The 15,840-nt window shown below is 39.7% G+C and overlaps 2 protein-coding genes and 1 non-coding gene across 4 annotated transcripts; 2 read left to right on the top strand and 1 right to left on the bottom strand.

Moving 5' to 3' along the window:
* The first annotated feature begins 2,563 nt into the window (after positions 1-2,563).
* On the top strand, positions 2,564-7,038 carry oprk1 (opioid receptor, kappa 1). 2 transcript variants are annotated; one of them, XM_089008120.1, is made up of 4 exons: positions 2,564-2,670; positions 3,349-3,636; positions 5,557-5,909; positions 5,991-7,038. In XM_089008120.1, exons 2-4 carry the CDS (start codon positions 3,365-3,367, stop codon positions 6,515-6,517), a joined length of 1,152 nt encoding a protein of 383 aa, XP_088864246.1. In that variant the 5' UTR covers positions 2,564-2,670; positions 3,349-3,364; the 3' UTR covers positions 6,518-7,038. The 2 variants fall into 2 exon arrangements, with proteins under 2 accessions (XP_088864246.1, XP_088864247.1); XM_089008121.1 differs by lacking the exon at positions 2,564-2,670 and having other exon boundaries at positions 3,309-3,636.
* A 5,481-nt stretch (positions 7,039-12,519) lies between these two features.
* Positions 12,520-14,487, top strand: chmp5a (charged multivesicular body protein 5a). Its single transcript, XM_089008124.1, has 8 exons — positions 12,520-12,678; positions 12,963-13,067; positions 13,141-13,187; positions 13,335-13,428; positions 13,523-13,594; positions 13,684-13,792; positions 13,962-14,077; positions 14,166-14,487. The coding sequence occupies exons 1-8, from the start codon at positions 12,610-12,612 to the stop codon at positions 14,214-14,216; spliced, it is 663 nt and encodes a 220-aa protein (XP_088864250.1). The 5' UTR covers positions 12,520-12,609; the 3' UTR covers positions 14,217-14,487.
* Positions 14,488-15,545: 1,058 nt separating this feature from the next.
* On the bottom strand, positions 15,546-15,638 carry trnar-ucu (transfer RNA arginine (anticodon UCU)). The gene is made up of 2 exons: positions 15,602-15,638; positions 15,546-15,581 (listed from the first exon to the last, which is right to left on the bottom strand). It is a non-coding gene; the product is annotated as a tRNA-Arg (tRNA).
* Positions 15,639-15,840: the final 202 nt, after the last annotated feature.

Genomic DNA, 15,840 nt, shown 5'->3' with positions numbered 1-15,840 from the left:
AAAGAAGCCTATGTTCCTCATCAAGTGTTTAATGCTGAGGAAACCGGACACTCCATTCCATCAAGCCATTAACGACCATCACAAAGGTAAATAAAATGACTATTGTACAGTACAGTTTATTTCTTTAATCATAATACTATAGCACATTTATTATACATAAAGTAAGGTATATTTTGTGTAGTTTTAAGGCTTATAAAATTAGAAACTAGAAAATTATGTTTTATGGGAACCTGGGAACGGATTATTCTCATTTTAATGGTTTCTTATGGGAAATTAATTTTTGGGATACACAATTTTCGCCTTATACACTTTGTCTGGGAACCAATTAAGTTCGTAAGCCAAGGTCCCACTGTATCAAGAATTACAATTTATGCATTTCGAAAAAACAAAACAACAGCCCTTTGTTCGCTTAATGCTAACATATAATGGAAAATGTAATTGACTTGCCAATGGTTAGCATCGATAGCTGCAGTTTTACCATCAGTACACATTTGTCTACAAATAATGTATGCACACCCGTGGGCATATGGTATTAATTTTCTGTGAAAAATTACCAATATGACAGGACGAACTAATCGAACATGACGCTCTCTTCATTTGCATCGTAATGACTATTACATTGATTCCCGGTGGCAAGGTTGGACACAGCAGAAGTAACAACACAAGGCGCTCAATTGCTCGTTGAAATCATGATGCACACACTGGTTATGTATTGACAATATTATGTGACTTATTTATATAGCGCATCATTATTAAGAGTGCTATTTTTTTTTTTTTTAAAGAAATGTGTGACAAGAATTGAATGGTCTTAATATGTCGACTCACATTTTTCATGTCGGCCATGTTTACAATTGCTTGCCTGTCGTGTCGGCCATCTTAGAAACATTCAGCACTAAACAATACAAAACATACATCTTTAGAACACTTCGACAACAGATACAACTGTAACGAAGCATTTTACAACACCTGTAAGAATATTAACCGTATTACAACGCATAAAATTGACAATATACAATTGAGTATAACCAACAAAAACAAAAAATGGAATGATGCGCATCTCCTTATCGCAGCGCTCATCCTTAATGCGTTGAGGTGTGAAATGTGCGCCCACGTACACACACACACACACACTGAGAGAGTGTCAATATTATTTGAGAGAATCATAGATTCAGGCTGCCGCTCTGCTCTTCGAGTGCTATTTACAGTGATGAACTCTGGTCCCTCAAACAGATGGTGTGTCCCACCCCACAGCCCCCAACCCCACCCCCAGTGAAGCTTTATTCTAATGGTACCAACATGATGGTAAGGTTCATATGAAAGCATGTTTTATTATTTTCAATAAAAGACCCCACGTTGTCTCGGTGATGTCCGCTTACTCTGGTACAGTACATAATGCATTCAGGCAGCCTAACATGCTCGAGGCAATGTTTATTTGTTTGTTTAGTGTGCTTTAAAATGGGTGATTGCAATTTGATGGGGAGAGGGGGGAAGCGGGGAACACAATTCCAGTTGAAACAGTGAAAAAAAAAAAAATAATAAATAAATATATATATATATATATATATATATATATATATATATATATATATATATATATATATATATATATATATATATATATCATCCTGCACGGACCTCTGTCTCTGTCACGTTGCTAGCAGTAGCGGTGGCAGTCGTAGAATTTAAAAAAAAAGGTCTGGCGGTCGTGGTCGTAAGTACGGGTGGTCGTAATTCGCGGCGGTCGTAAATCGGATTTTACCTGTATATATACTGTATACCGTTTTTTTTGAGTTGACACAACAGCTACAGCAACTGTGATAGTGGTGATCATGATACTTATCATTAAAGAAAATAAATCTTATTGGCTATTTTTTTTAAGTATTGTTGCTGTTATGAGGTGGGAGAACTTGTACCAAGTTAACACTGGCAACATCATTCTTTTGTTATGTGGTCGTGTCAAGGTCGCCTCATTTGTTGCTTATTGGGCTTTACTATGTTTGCGTGACCTCCGGGCAAAAATATGTCAGAAGTAAATTCACTTTGCACAATATTGCGTGTAGTTTTCAGCCATAGTCCCAAGGGGGTTACTAAAATAGCAGAATGAGACACATAAAACTATATGACACAAAGATCCACTGTTAAATAAAAAAGAGGCAAGGCCAGGTGTTTGAAAAGATTTAAGATCTTAAAAACAAGTTAGGGATTCTTACTAGTAACTGAACCGGAAATAATTGCTTCATTTTGTGAAGGTGAATTCAGAAGCCAAATTTATCACGTTTTGGCGTGAATCTTATCACAGAAAAACGTGAAAATTGACATGTTAAAACATGAAACGAATTACCATAAAAGTTCACATTTATAATCTCATGACCTGATATGCGTGTTTATTTTTTTCACGAAGAAGTAATATGGTGGCGTTATATGCAACAGTTTCTGAAAGTAAGAATATATTAATAAAAGGTGTGTTGTTGTCAAGCCGTCGATGACGTCACAGGAGCGTCAGCGCTTAAGCAAGCTGCACTCGGAGCCACGTTCACTACATCTGCTTCTTCTCCCTCTCCACGGTAATGATAAGTCTCAAACATTTTGCGTGTCGTTCGTGTTTTCATTTACTCTGTTTCTCCTTTGTGGTATCTGTATCAACTTTTTAGTGAAGGTGGGACAATTAAGGTATGTAGATGTCACTGGTGTCGTTCCTGTTCAGGAGATAGTTTTTGCTTTTTCTTTTTTTGTCACCAAAGTGGATCAAATGCTTGTTTTTTGCATATATTCTCATCAGGTGTCTCATAATAAGATTTTCTGAGACGTGGATTTATTAGTAGAATTACGACATTGTTGCTGTTTGAACTGCCTCAAACGTCTTAAATAATTTACTGAATATTTGAACGCACCTTTTCCACTTTAACGGCTTTATTATTGTACTGTTTATAAAATACTTTGATTTTTTTTTGTATTTCACAATTTATGGCAATATATCTTGCTCTTTTTTTCTTTTTCTTTTAGTCGCTCAGAAATGTCGTTATGTATCTCAGACATGTCTAAATAAAGGCTTTTGACTGTGATACCGGTCTTTAAAACTATATATTGTCACAAGTCTTTCAAACGAACCGTTTTTATGTTAATATTGGTAATGAATTAGACATCTACTTGATATATTGATTAAAAAAAACTACCCGTGACATAATTTAAAACGGGTTGCATGTAATTATTTTTGCTCGTGTTCGATTGAAATTGATTTAGCTCGTGGAGCTTTTATTGTGGTAAATTTCAGTGAATGCCATGGCGGGTCTTTGTTTGTGTTGGTTTGTTAGTTTGTTTTTACATTTGTTTGTCTGTCTGTCTTAACAGCAGCGGTCAATAAGTCATGGATACCAGCGTGGTGCACATCCATCGAGGAGGAGGGCCCGAAGGGTTGTGCCCCTGGAACGGGGAGGGAGAGACGGCGGCTAGCGGGTGTACCTGGACGACTTACCCCGCCTCCTCCCCGTCCTTGGACGCCTTCAATGGGACCTGGGAGGGGGAAGTGGACGACGCCGAGCCAATGTCGCCCATTATCCCCGTCATCGTGGCTGTGTACTCGCTCGTGTTCGTGGTGGGCCTGGTGGGCAACTGTCTGGTCATGTACGTCATCATCAGGTTAGGTCATTTTTTTCAATTATACGATTTAATGGATGAGAAAACGTTGTGAAAGTCTTAGTGCTTTCTTGAAAAGTTGAATTTCTGGATAAAAATAAGGCGGTGAATGGATAGGGTGTCATTTAATTATTTTGCCGCAAGGGGGCAGTATTGTAACATTGTATCAGACGAAGACTAGAGACCAGGTGCGCTAAGTGCAAACAAACATTCGCAAAGAATTCATCAAAATAAATCGAAGGCCCATGCAGTTTTCGAGGTTGGTCCGGCCATGTAGGGCCATGTGGCTTTTCTATATTATACAAAACAAAATGTCTTTTTAATTCACGACGGCAAGAACATAAATGGGAATACAATGTGATTTATTTTGACAATGATAAAATAAATACAATACATATTGATTTATATAGTGCTTTAACAACAGCTGAAGCTAAATCAAAGCGCTTAACATGGAAGGGTGTGATATACAGGAAATAAAAAAAAAAACAAATAGTCAAATGAATCCAAAAACAGACATGAATTCATGTTGATAAAGTCAAAATGATTGGGGGCGGGGGGGGGGGGGGGGGGGGGGGGAACAATTTGAGTTTATGAAGGCACAAATTACCACCCCCTAACACACACGCACACACACACAGACATAAACATACACACACACTCACTGCCATTCCCAAATGTATTCGGGAATTGAAAATATGACGTGGAGCGCCATTCCCGAGTTTGTTCAGGTTTTGGTTTTTCTTGTGGGTGGTGCCAATAAAGCGCTGGTCAGACCTCTGTTAATGTTTTTCCCCTTCCGCGAGGGGGCTGCATTTCCCTTTTTTCCATGTTAGTGATTTGTTACAGCCTCAGCCGTTGTTAAAGCGCTATATAATTCAATATGGATGTATTGTATTGTATTGTATTGTATTGTATTGTATTGTATTGTATTGTATTGTATTTTGGACAGCCGCCCCCATTTCAGGCTCAGATGACTCCAGATCCATTTAACTTAGAAATTAACAGTTTTTCTGATGAAAGAAGAGAGTCTAATGTTTCTTACGCTGGATTGAATGTTTATGCAGTTCTAAAACACAATATTTTGTGTGTCCTGCAATTTGAGTCTTCTTTTCCTTTCGGCTTTTCCTTTCACGGCGTCGCCACAGCGAGTCGGTGTCCTCCATCTCCAGAGGTTTAATTGGCATGTTTGTTTTGGTCAAGCTTTTACATCGGATGCCCTTACTGACAAAACCCTCTGTGTTTATCCGGGCTTGGGACCGGCACAAGAAGACACTGGCGTGTGTCCGCTTGTGGCTACAGAACAAGCAACTCTCTGAACTTAATAAAAATAAAGATGCTCAGTAAAAGGCTCCCAAACACAAAATGGTCATTGGCACAGCAAACGTCAAATAAGCAAAACTATACTCACCATTTAATTTGGGTGAAAATGACAAAAACCCTGGCACCGCAGTGGACACATTCTTGCATATTGTCTGGCAGTGAATGAGTTGACTTTTTCACTGCCATTCCCGAATTTATTCGGGAATGGAAAACATGATGTGGAGTGCCATTCACGAATTTGTTCGATTTTGGTTTTTATTGCGCAGGGGAACAGATAAAGCGCTGGTCAGGCCTCCGCAAATGTTTTTTCCCTTCCAGGAGGGGGGCAGCATTTGCCTTTTGAAAAGCTGCCCCCCTTTCAAGTTCAGATACCTCCAGAGCCATATAATGTAGGAATTACCTCTTTTTTTCTGATAAAAGAAGAGTCTACAGTTTGTTGCGCTGCATTGAATGTTTATGCAGTCCTAAAAGTCAATACGTATTCTGTGGGTCCTGCAATTTGAGTGAAAATGACAAAAACCCTGGCACTGGAGTGGACACATTTTTTTTGCACATGGTCTGGCAGTGAATGAGTATTCCATATTGACTTTGCATGCGTGTCAGGTACACAAAGATGAAGACAGCCACCAACATCTACATCCTGAACCTAGCAGTGGCCGACGCCCTGGTGACCAGCACCATGCCCTTCCAAAGCACCGACTTCCTGCTCAGCTCATGGCCTTTCGGCGAGGTGGCGTGCAAGGTCTTCATCTCTGTTGATTACTACAACATGTTCACCAGCATCTTCACGCTCACCATGATGAGCGTGGACCGTTACGTGGCCGTGTGCCATCCCATCAAGGCCCTCGATTTCCGCACACCCGTCAAAGCCAAAGTCATTAACGTGCTCATTTGGGCGCTGTCGTCCGGCGCCGGCGTGCCTGCTCTGATCCTGGGTAGCACCAAGACCAACAATGGTAGGCGCGCAAAGTGCAAAGTTCACGTATCTGCAAAATGTGGAATGACGGGAGATCTTAGTTGTTGTCTCTGACTACCAGGGACAACGGAATGCACTCTCCAGTTCCCTGAGCCATACAGTTACTGGGACGCGCTAATGAAGATCTGCGTGTTCATCTTTGCCTTCGTGGCGCCCGTCATCATCATCAGCGTGTGCTACACGCTGATGATCCTGCGCCTCAAGAACGTCCGCCTGCTGTCCGGCTCACGCGAGAAGGACCGCAACTTGCGACGCATCGCCCGCCTGGTTCTGGTGGTGGTGGCTGTCTTTGTGGTGTGCTGGACCCCCATCCACATTTTCATCCTGGTCAAGGCCCTGTCGCCCCACGTGCCCGAGACCACGCCCGTCATGGCCGCCTACTTCTTCTGCGTGGCGCTGGGTTACACCAACAGCAGTCTCAACCCCATCCTCTACGCGTTCTTGGATGAGAACTTCAAGAGATGCTTTCGAGACTTTTGCTGCTCCAGGAGGGAATCCCAAGGGGTGAGCCGGGTCAGGAGTACCCTGAGGGACCGCTCGTGTCCCCCCGATAACCGCGGCGACCTCGGCCAGGCCAGGCCCGTATGACTAGCCGTGGACATGTCCTCGGGGCTGGGACTTGAGGACTCCAATGAATTGTGCTTGACGCAAGTGACCACCGCTGTCTGAACCTCATCATGGGGGTCTGCAACTTCTGTGGCGACGCAGACGCGGTGGATCACTATGGGATGTCACCGCAGTGGTCCTCTTGTGATGATGTGACACACGAATGACCACCTATGACAGGGGTATCCGACCTTTTGGCAATGGGGGGCTGATTTGGTGGGGTAAAAAAGTGTAGGACATTCTTTACATATAACAGCAATTACAGTGGGACCTTAGCTTACGAACTTAATTGGTTCCCAGACAGAGTGTGTAAGGCAAAAAGTGTGTATCCCAAAAATTAATTTCCCATAGGAAACCATTAAAATGAGAATAATCCGTTCCCAGGTCCCCATAAAACATAATTTCTACTTTCTAATTTTCTAAGCCTTAAAACTACACAAAATATACTTTATTTTATTTATAATAAATGTGCTATAATATTATGATTAAAGAAATAAACCGTACTGTACAATAAAGTGGTTTTATTTACCTTTGTGATGGTCGTTGATGGAATGGAGTGGCCGCTTTCATCACCATTCAAAACTTGATGAGGAACGTAGCCTTTTTCTTTTACCATTTTAAGGAATGATCCTTGTAGGTGCTTTCTCTGCGATAATATTACCTTGTTCCTAATCAATTGTGTTCTATTTAGCTGGGCTGACAGCTTTTTGCATCAAGTGTACAGATGGCTTGTGCGGTTTTGTTTGTGGAGCCTGATTGATGGGATATTTTAACCTTGCAGTCTACACTCTGCCTTTGAACTATCAAAGTTGAAACTCTCTCACTGTCGTCTGCCTGTCTCTTTAATGTTGAAACCACCTCCCCTCACTGCTGCGTTCTTGACCAATCACGTGGCTTTAACCGAAGGCTGGGGGCGGGGAAGAGAGGACAAAAATAGCCGGCTACCATTTTGTTGTTAGAAGAACGGGCTCGTTCGCGAACGGCACATCACTGATTGAGGCAGCTCCGTGTATGAAAAAAGTTTGTATGCCAAGGTAACATTTTCATAACTGTAACGTTCGTAAACTGAAAAGTTCGTAAGCCAAGGGGTTCGTAAACCGAGGTATCACTGTACTTCAAATACATTTCAGCGAGCCATTCTGTATTTTACATGTTTTTTTTTATTTCAGCTATCTTAACTCATTCACTGCCATTCCCAAATTTATTTGAGAATTGAAAAGCATGACGTGGAGCGCCATTTCTGAATTTGTTCGGGTTTTGGTTTTTCTTTCGCGGGGGGGCGTGTCGATAAAGCACTGGTGAGACCTCTGGCAATGTTTTTTCCTACCACGACTGGGCAGCATTTGCCTTTTGTACCACTGCCCCCATTTCAAGATCAGATAACTCCAGACCCATATAACTTAGGAATTAACTCTTTTTGTCCGATGAAAGAAGATTTCTTATGTTGCATTGAATGTTGGTGTCCTCCTAAAACTCAATATTCTGTGGGTCCTGCAATTGAAAAGTGAAAATGACAAAAACCCTGGCACTTCAGTGAACACATTTTTTGCACATGGTCTGGCAGTGAATGAGTTAAGCATGTGTTTTGTTTCATTTGAAACATGCATATCAAAATGGAATTGACATTGAAAATTGAAATTGAATATTCACATAACTTCACTTTTAACACTTTAACTTTTTTTAAGTTTATAAAATTAACTCATTCACTGCCAGACGATGTGCAAAAATGTGTCCACTCCAGTGCCAAGGTTTTTGTCATTGTCACTCAAATTCTAGGACCAACAGAATATTGGGTTTCAGCACTATATAAACAATCAATACAGCGTTAGAAACCTTAGACTCTCTTCTATCATCAGAAATAAATAGTTAATTCCTACGTTATATGGGTCTGGAGTTATTTGAGCTTGAAATGAGGGCGGCTGTACAAAATACAATGCTATACAATGCAAGATATATCAAAGCATATATATCATATATATCAAAGCATGGAAAAAAGGGAAATGCTGACCCCTTGTGGAAACGAAAAACATTGCCAGAGGTCTGACCAGCGCTTTATCGGCACCCCCTCGAAGAAAAACACAAACAAATTCAGGAATGGGGCTCTATGTCATATTTTCAATTCCTGAAGAAATTTTTGAATGGCAATGAATGAGTTAAAAAAAGAGAAGATTGCCATTTTAGAAGGGGGTTTATTCAAGTCAATTACTCATATACTAATTTGCTATTCCTACTTGAGCCTCTGGATGGCAGCACTTAGCACATGCAGCTAACAGCGCTACTGCCCAATGTATTGATTATACATGCGGGGCAGACGTTATTGATTTTATGACAAAGGCTGCGGGCCGGATGCAAATTGACTACGGGCCGCATTTGGCCCCCGTGCCGGACTTTGGACATACTATCTGACTTATGCTGATTGGGATTTTGTGATGTCACCAAAATCCTCCACCTGGCTTGTGATGTCATCATCGTGACCTGCAATGACGCTTCACAAGCTGTGATATCAACCACGATGGTCTACCAAATGGGATGTGTCATTCTTGCGCAGGTGTTTTGATCACAGCTGATTGAAGACATCACCTAATCACTCGTGTCGCCTCAATTCATCTTCGGAAAAATAACACGGTAGCTGTAATTAGCTTCACTCTGACACTTCGCAGAACGGCGCGTCCCAGTTGATTTCATTCTTGCAATACACAGCACCCTCAAAATCACACATAGCCGAAAAGATGACATTTATGCTAGATTGTGGTATCAGAATTATTTTTGTGTGTAAATATAAAGGCATCCTCTCAGTAAACGTCTTGTTTTAGTACACTAAAAAAGAAATACTTTTTTTTCTTTGTTGCTGGACATAATTCATGTGTATGAGACCAATTAATTAAAAAAAACTATCCCGGTAGCCACATCTACGATACAGTTTCATTGGAGAAGAAGGTTGCAACAGCACGAAGAGCACCGAAACATTATTATCCATTTTGCAGCAGAGTCATCACTCTGTGTTCCATGTAAAAGCGGGGGCAGGGTACTGGGGGCAGATTTTGAGATCTGAATGTCAAATAGTTCTGAAGAGGAAAGCACAAATGTTTGCAATCGATTAAGGAAGTCTTTCTGGGTCATTTGAGGCATCAGGACTGATGTGTAGCTCCCAAAAAATGCACAAGATGGCGCCCAAGCTCCGTTGGAAATGGGCTGATTTGTCTGCTGGGAATTTGTGTCAACTAGTATCAAATAATAGTCTTGGTGCAACACACAACGATTCACCATTGCATTATTTATGTGTTTTCCTTCTAATCTCGCCATCAACACGAAGTTTTCAGACCAAACAAAGTACCCAAAATGCATTGTGTGTCGCTTTCTCGGTCAGGGGCGTTCCAGACGTGACGTCACGTCAGGCATCGTCATTAACTCGAAAACAAGACTTCCTGAATATTCAGCGCAAGTCTAAAAGTGTAAAATATAGCTATATGCCGTGGAATCTTTGTAAAATACGCTCAGTAGAAGTCATTTGAAAAAAAATATGTAAATATATAAAAATATTACAATTAATTACAAAAATATCCTTTTATGACAAACAGGTGTCAAATTATTATTATTTTTTGCCACAGGTCACATTGTTACGGTTTCCTCTCAGGGTCCATTAGAATGTTTACATATTACATAGAATATTACATATTATATTATATTATATTATATTATATTATATTATATTATATTATATTATATTATATTATATTATATATTATATTATATTATATACATATTATATTATATTACATAGAATGTCCACATATTACATAGAGCGCACAAAAAACAGAATAACTAGTTATCAAATTTGAAGTAAAAAATAGTGACTGTTATTGTGGTTTACATGGGACAGTTTGAAATTTTAATTGGGACTTTAGCAAACATCATGGAATTTCACAAATTTGCTATCACGGGCCGAATAAAGTGATATGGCGGGCCAGATTTGGCCCCTGGGCCTTGACTTTGACACCTGTGCTTTATGACATGTCAATTTGTGACATGGTAAAGTATGTATTGTGATTGTGTATATAGTAATATACGTATATATATGATATAATTCTTGGTTCTTTGTTGTATCAATGTGTGACTGTGCCATATATGCAACAATAAATTTGCGCCTTGTAACTGTTTCATCCATTTTGTGGTCGCCAGATGGACTTTTAACCATGCGGTTTGTTCATCGTCAATCACTGAGCAACGCTCCTCTTCACTCCAAGCACAAAGATGCAGCGTTTCCATGACGATGCCATAGACTGAATAGCACTTTTCAGCACACCTTTTCTCCCCTTCCTGTCATTTGGCCCTGTGAAGGAAACTGTCAGGATGTGCTTCGTTTAATCATGATGATGATCCAGTAACGATGACAGCTGTTTAATTTATCATAAATTAAAATTTCTTTTGGCACTACCTGTAAAAACGAGTAGAACATTTCTACAGGGAACAAAATGTTCCAAAAAATTAATCTTGGTTTTACTCCCTGGTGCTTTCTACTGTCTTTGTGAATGCTTTATTTCTTGTATAGCTGTCCATGTTAGGCGCTTTGTTACAGTTTCAGATGTTGTTGAAGCTATCTTGTCATATACTTTTAAACGCTGTCAAGCTAATGTTAACCTTGGTTAGCATGTGCTAATCTTTTCCGTCTGTGTTTTGTAGTTTTATTCCATTCATATTGGGAAATTTTCTGAATAAATAGGAGCTTTGGAAGCTACATCCTGACTCAGCTTATTTTTCAAGAGGAGTTAGGCTGACTGCTAAATTGAACTTTAATGCACTCAAGGAGAGCAGTACGGATGCTTTGATCTCCTCTCATCTACAACTGCTTCATGTCACAAAAGGGTACAGCAAGTGCTGAAGAATGAATGACCTTGTCATTGTGTTGTCATATTATTTGTTATTTAGTTTTTTGTTGTTGTTTTTTTTTTACTTCAATATGGCGCCGCGAGAGTGGGTGACTTTCTTTTGTTTTCCACCTTCTTTCTTTCCTTTCCTCTTCATTTCATAACTTTGCTGCTGTCTTACTTCCAGGTAAAGTGAACGCTGGCATGAATGGCTGCCACTGCTCACCCGCACAAAAAGAAAAAAAATCCAGTGACTGTAAAGTGTCCTTGAGAATTTTACAAGGCGCTTAGAAATTAAATGTATTATTATTATTATTATTATTATTATTATTATTATTATTATTATTTTATAAAGTGCTACAGTATATAAATCAATCAGCATTAGAAAGCCTTTATAGTCCCACAATGTGGAAATTTGCAATCTACAGCATCAAAATTGAAAGGGGTGGAGGTGGTGAAAAGATTCAAACAAAAGATTCTATGCATAACAGAATGTATTGTATCAAAATGTATTGTATTGCAATTGTATTATTTTTAATTCACATTTTATGTATTTGTTTTAATTAATTACACAATAAAATCCTAGGGTATGTCACAAAAAACTTCAAAAGGAATTAGGAGAAAAAGCATTGTGTGCATGGAATAAGAATCGATCATGTGAAGTGCCCGTCGCGTTGCAGACGTCACATGACCAAACTCGGTGATGCGTGATTGCAATTTCGCGTCAATTTCTGTCAACAGATAAGGGCGCCATTTGCCCAAATGTCATCCCCTGAGATGTATCGCCATTGAGGGAGAATAATTCTCGAGGATGACAGCCAAGGGCCACTATTGCCCTGCCGTGCTATTTCAACGAGTGCACTGTCACCAGATGCAATAAGCAATTATCTCATTTAATAAGACAATATTTTTAAATGCAACTTTATGACGTTTGTCTGAAGAAAATGCACCCAAAGCAAAGAAGCTTATCATTTCAGCTAGACTGTCATGATGTCAAACAAAGCGAATGGGAACAGAAGCAAAAGGACAATAGGCTGCAGTACAGAAACGTACCTAAACGCTCATTGGCTGGATCTCATTACACGAACCAATGAGAACCTTTCCTGCCCGCCTTCCACTTCCGGGTGTCATCAATGGGGCAATCCTTTCCCGTTTGACGGGCAATATTGTGTTTTAGAAGTAAAATTAACGGTCGCCTCCACGTAAAAAATGAACAGACTATTTGGACGAAGTAAACCAAATGCGCCTGCCCCAAATCTGTCAGACTGTATCGGCAATGTGAGTAGTTCCTGGCAGACCCAGACATGTTTGTTGTTTATTGTTATACCTTCCGTTATTTTTCTCGTCTGGCGATAAACTCGTCACGCTATTTGTAATTGTTTATTTCATTTGATTGTAATCGAGACTGAAAAGAGTGTTATTTATGTGTTGTTTGGATTATTATTAACATGCTCTGGCTATCCTTATTTCAAGACCGATGATAATCAGTTGCTCAAAGTCGGGAAGCCGTTTTAGTCAAGGGGCCCCAGTAGCCGTAAATTTATGAACCCCTGGCGTTCCAGGTGGATGCTAGGGGCGAATCTATCGAGAAGAAGATCAGCTTGCTGGACGCAGAGCTCTTTAAGTACAAGGAGCAGATGAAGAAGCTGAAGGATGGACCCTCCAAGGTGAAAAATACTAATCATGAACTAAATTCATCAGACGTGGTCACTGTCATTTCATTTTTGAATGTTTTTGTAGAACATGGTGAAACAGAAGGCCATGCGAGTGCTGAAACAGAAGAAGATGTGAGTACACACAGAGAGTACACTTTCGCACTCATTTTAAATTTAGAAACCAGCCCTTAAATAAATTCCAATTTGATTTTTTACATTTGTAATAAATTCCAGTCCATGTTTTTTTTACTGCGGTACTTATCGTTTGCTCTCACAAAGGTACGAGGGTCAGCGAGAGCAACTGGCTCAGCAGTCTTTCAACATGGAGCAGGCTAACTACACCTTGCAGACACTCAAGGACACCAAGTCAACTGTAACATTTTTTGCCTTCTGTGCACGTGTGCTGAGGAATCGTTGCTTTCCATTCCTTGCAAACCAGGACATCGCCCCTGTTGTTTTTTGGCTAGGTGGACGCCATGAAAATTAGCGCCAAGGAAATGAAAAGGGCCTACAAGGACGTCAAAGTGGACCAGATTGATGTATGTCAATCTTTCTATCATGGTGCATGCATCCACACATCCGTATTTGCCAATTTTCACATCTTCTGTCTGTTTACATAATCTTTCAGGACCTGCAGGATCAACTGGAGGACTTGATGGAGGACGCCAACGAGGTTCAGGAAGCCATGAGTCGCAGCTACGGCACTCCTGATATTGACGAGGATGATTTGGAAGCAGGTATGCTCGAGCAGAAGGTGAATTTGTGTGTATTTTGTCAAAATGGAAGAAGAAAATAAATATAGTTGTGTTATTTCTGAGGTAGATGATGCGAGGAAAATTACTGTAGACATGGAAGATTTGATTCAAAAGTGGTGAAACACAGTCTGTTGCTTTTGCCGGCTGTCAGAGTTGGACGCACTAGGTGATGAACTCCTGCAAGACGAAGACACCTCTTATTTGGACGATGCTTCGGCCGCTCCTTCAATCCCTGAGGGCATGCCTGGGGAAAGCAAGACAGACAAGGTCAAGACACCAAATGTCTTCTCTTCCTTTTTAGATGATTCAAAATATTTCCCCCCAAATGATACTCATACATTTCTTCTACTTGCAGGACGGCGTTTTGGTGGATGAGTTCGGCCTCCCGCAGATTCCCGCCACTTAAATGCACGTGTTTAGATGCACTTTGACTGAAACCGCTAATATTTATGATTTATTTTTAAGTACTGTAGATGAACACAAAAAAACATGCAATTGGTGATGACTACTGTAACATAATTGTTTTTAATTAATTTCAAAAATCATCATTTCAACTGATGTTCAGAATTTATTTAAATTATTATTTTTTTCAGTATTGTTTTTGAGATTTGTGAGGGGCATTAAGAGTGTCTGCAGATTGAATGTTTTGGATTAAACGTTGTTTGTTGGTTATTAGAGTTCATCTGTGTAGGTTTTTTTCTGTTGTAAGAGACATTGCCAAAATGTAGTGGAGTACCTTAGAGCAATATGGCCCGGGGTCCCATATAAATTTCTTCATTCTTGAATATACAGTCGCTCAACATGCATTTATGGATTACAGCTCATTAAATGATTCCATAACAGGTTTGTTGGAAGATGAATGATAAAATAGAAATTTAAAAAGCTTTGGTATATTGATTCCATATTGCATGTGTATTTCATTAAGTAATTGTTAGATTTATTCTCAATAGTGTTAGTAAATACTATTTATAAATCCCCATTTTCTTTTATAAATTGGTTAGTATAGTTATGTGTGTGTTTTTATTTACTCGAGTTAGTAATTCATGTCAACTAAAATCACCTGAGAGAAAGAATTTGTAATCAGAAAATGTAGAAATGATTGTTTTGAAAAACGTAATAGGTTGAATTTCCACTTGTGCCATGTAAGGTTTTGTTGCCACCTAGTGGACAAAATAGTCCCTACTACCGTATGTTCATTTCACATTTTGACTGGAAGATAAAGCATTTTAAAGGACTGAAGTTCTGTTTGTGATGTAATGTAAGGAAAGAGATGCCCATTTCACGGTAAAATCAGCATTGTCATCAAATGGTGAGTATAGTTTTTGCTTTTTTGGCCGAGAACCATTTTGTGTTTGGGAGCCTTTTATTGAGCGAGTTGCTTGTTCTGTAGCCACAAAGGAACATATGTCTTCTTGTGCCGGTCCCAAGCCCGGATAAATACAGAGGGTTGTGTCAGGAAGGGCATCTGACGTAAAAGCTTGGCCAAAACAAACATGCGGATCAAACTTCTAAAGATGGAGGACACTGATTTGCTGTGGCAACCCCTTGAAGGGAAAACCCGAAAGGAAAAGAAGAAAGAAGTAATTCAATCCATTATGAATAATTCAAAAAAACTGCTCATAAGTATAACATTTTAAATGTATCTAAAACAAATTTAGTTAAAGTTAAGTTTACATTTACGTGAATAAAGAAAGTGAACCGAAGTACTGTACCAAATAAATTGTATAGCAAAATCCGACTCTGGTGGGACTCGAACCCACAACCTTTGAATCGCTTCCACGGGGAGCTTGCTAGAAGTCCAATGCGCTATCCATTGCGCCACAGAGCCAGCTGTAATCTAGTATTTCACATCTCAAACAGTTTAAATACATCAGTCTGCATTAATTACCTTTTTTTTGCCGAATCAGCAATGTCAAACTGAACAAAGTCATGTTTGTGTCGTTCCGTGAGTTCTGGGATTGTTTTCAAATGCAATTGAATTATTTAATTCAATTTTATATGTTATTGTATTCCAGCGTAGTTTCTAGGAA

Source organism: Hippocampus bargibanti, linkage group LG11, assembly GCF_051943395.1.
Source record: "Hippocampus bargibanti isolate YZ-2025 linkage group LG11, ASM5194339v1, whole genome shotgun sequence".
NCBI classification, from domain to species: Eukaryota; Metazoa; Chordata; class Actinopteri; order Syngnathiformes; family Syngnathidae; genus Hippocampus; species Hippocampus bargibanti.
Note: the sequence above shows the minus strand (reverse complement) of the source record. Positions and strands in the feature narration are given on the sequence as shown.

What these genes read in the sequence shown, in the direction of transcription:
- oprk1 (XM_089008120.1), top strand. Translation starts at nt 3,365, where the DNA reads ATGGATACCAGCGTGGTGCACATCCATCGAGGAGGAGGGCCCGAAGGG. An exon ending in GTCATGTACGTCATCATCAG is followed by an intron (nt 3,637 to 5,556) that starts GTTAGGTCATTT and finishes CATGCGTGTCAG; the next exon opens with GTACACAAAGATGAAGACAG. An exon ending in TAGCACCAAGACCAACAATG is followed by an intron (nt 5,910 to 5,990) that starts GTAGGCGCGCAA and finishes TCTGACTACCAG; the next exon opens with GGACAACGGAATGCACTCTC.
- chmp5a (XM_089008124.1), top strand. Translation starts at nt 12,610, where the DNA reads ATGAACAGACTATTTGGACGAAGTAAACCAAATGCGCCTGCCCCAAAT. An exon ending in TGTCAGACTGTATCGGCAAT is followed by an intron (nt 12,679 to 12,962) that starts GTGAGTAGTTCC and finishes CTGGCGTTCCAG; the next exon opens with GTGGATGCTAGGGGCGAATC. An exon ending in GGGAAAGCAAGACAGACAAG is followed by an intron (nt 14,078 to 14,165) that starts GTCAAGACACCA and finishes TTCTACTTGCAG; the next exon opens with GACGGCGTTTTGGTGGATGA.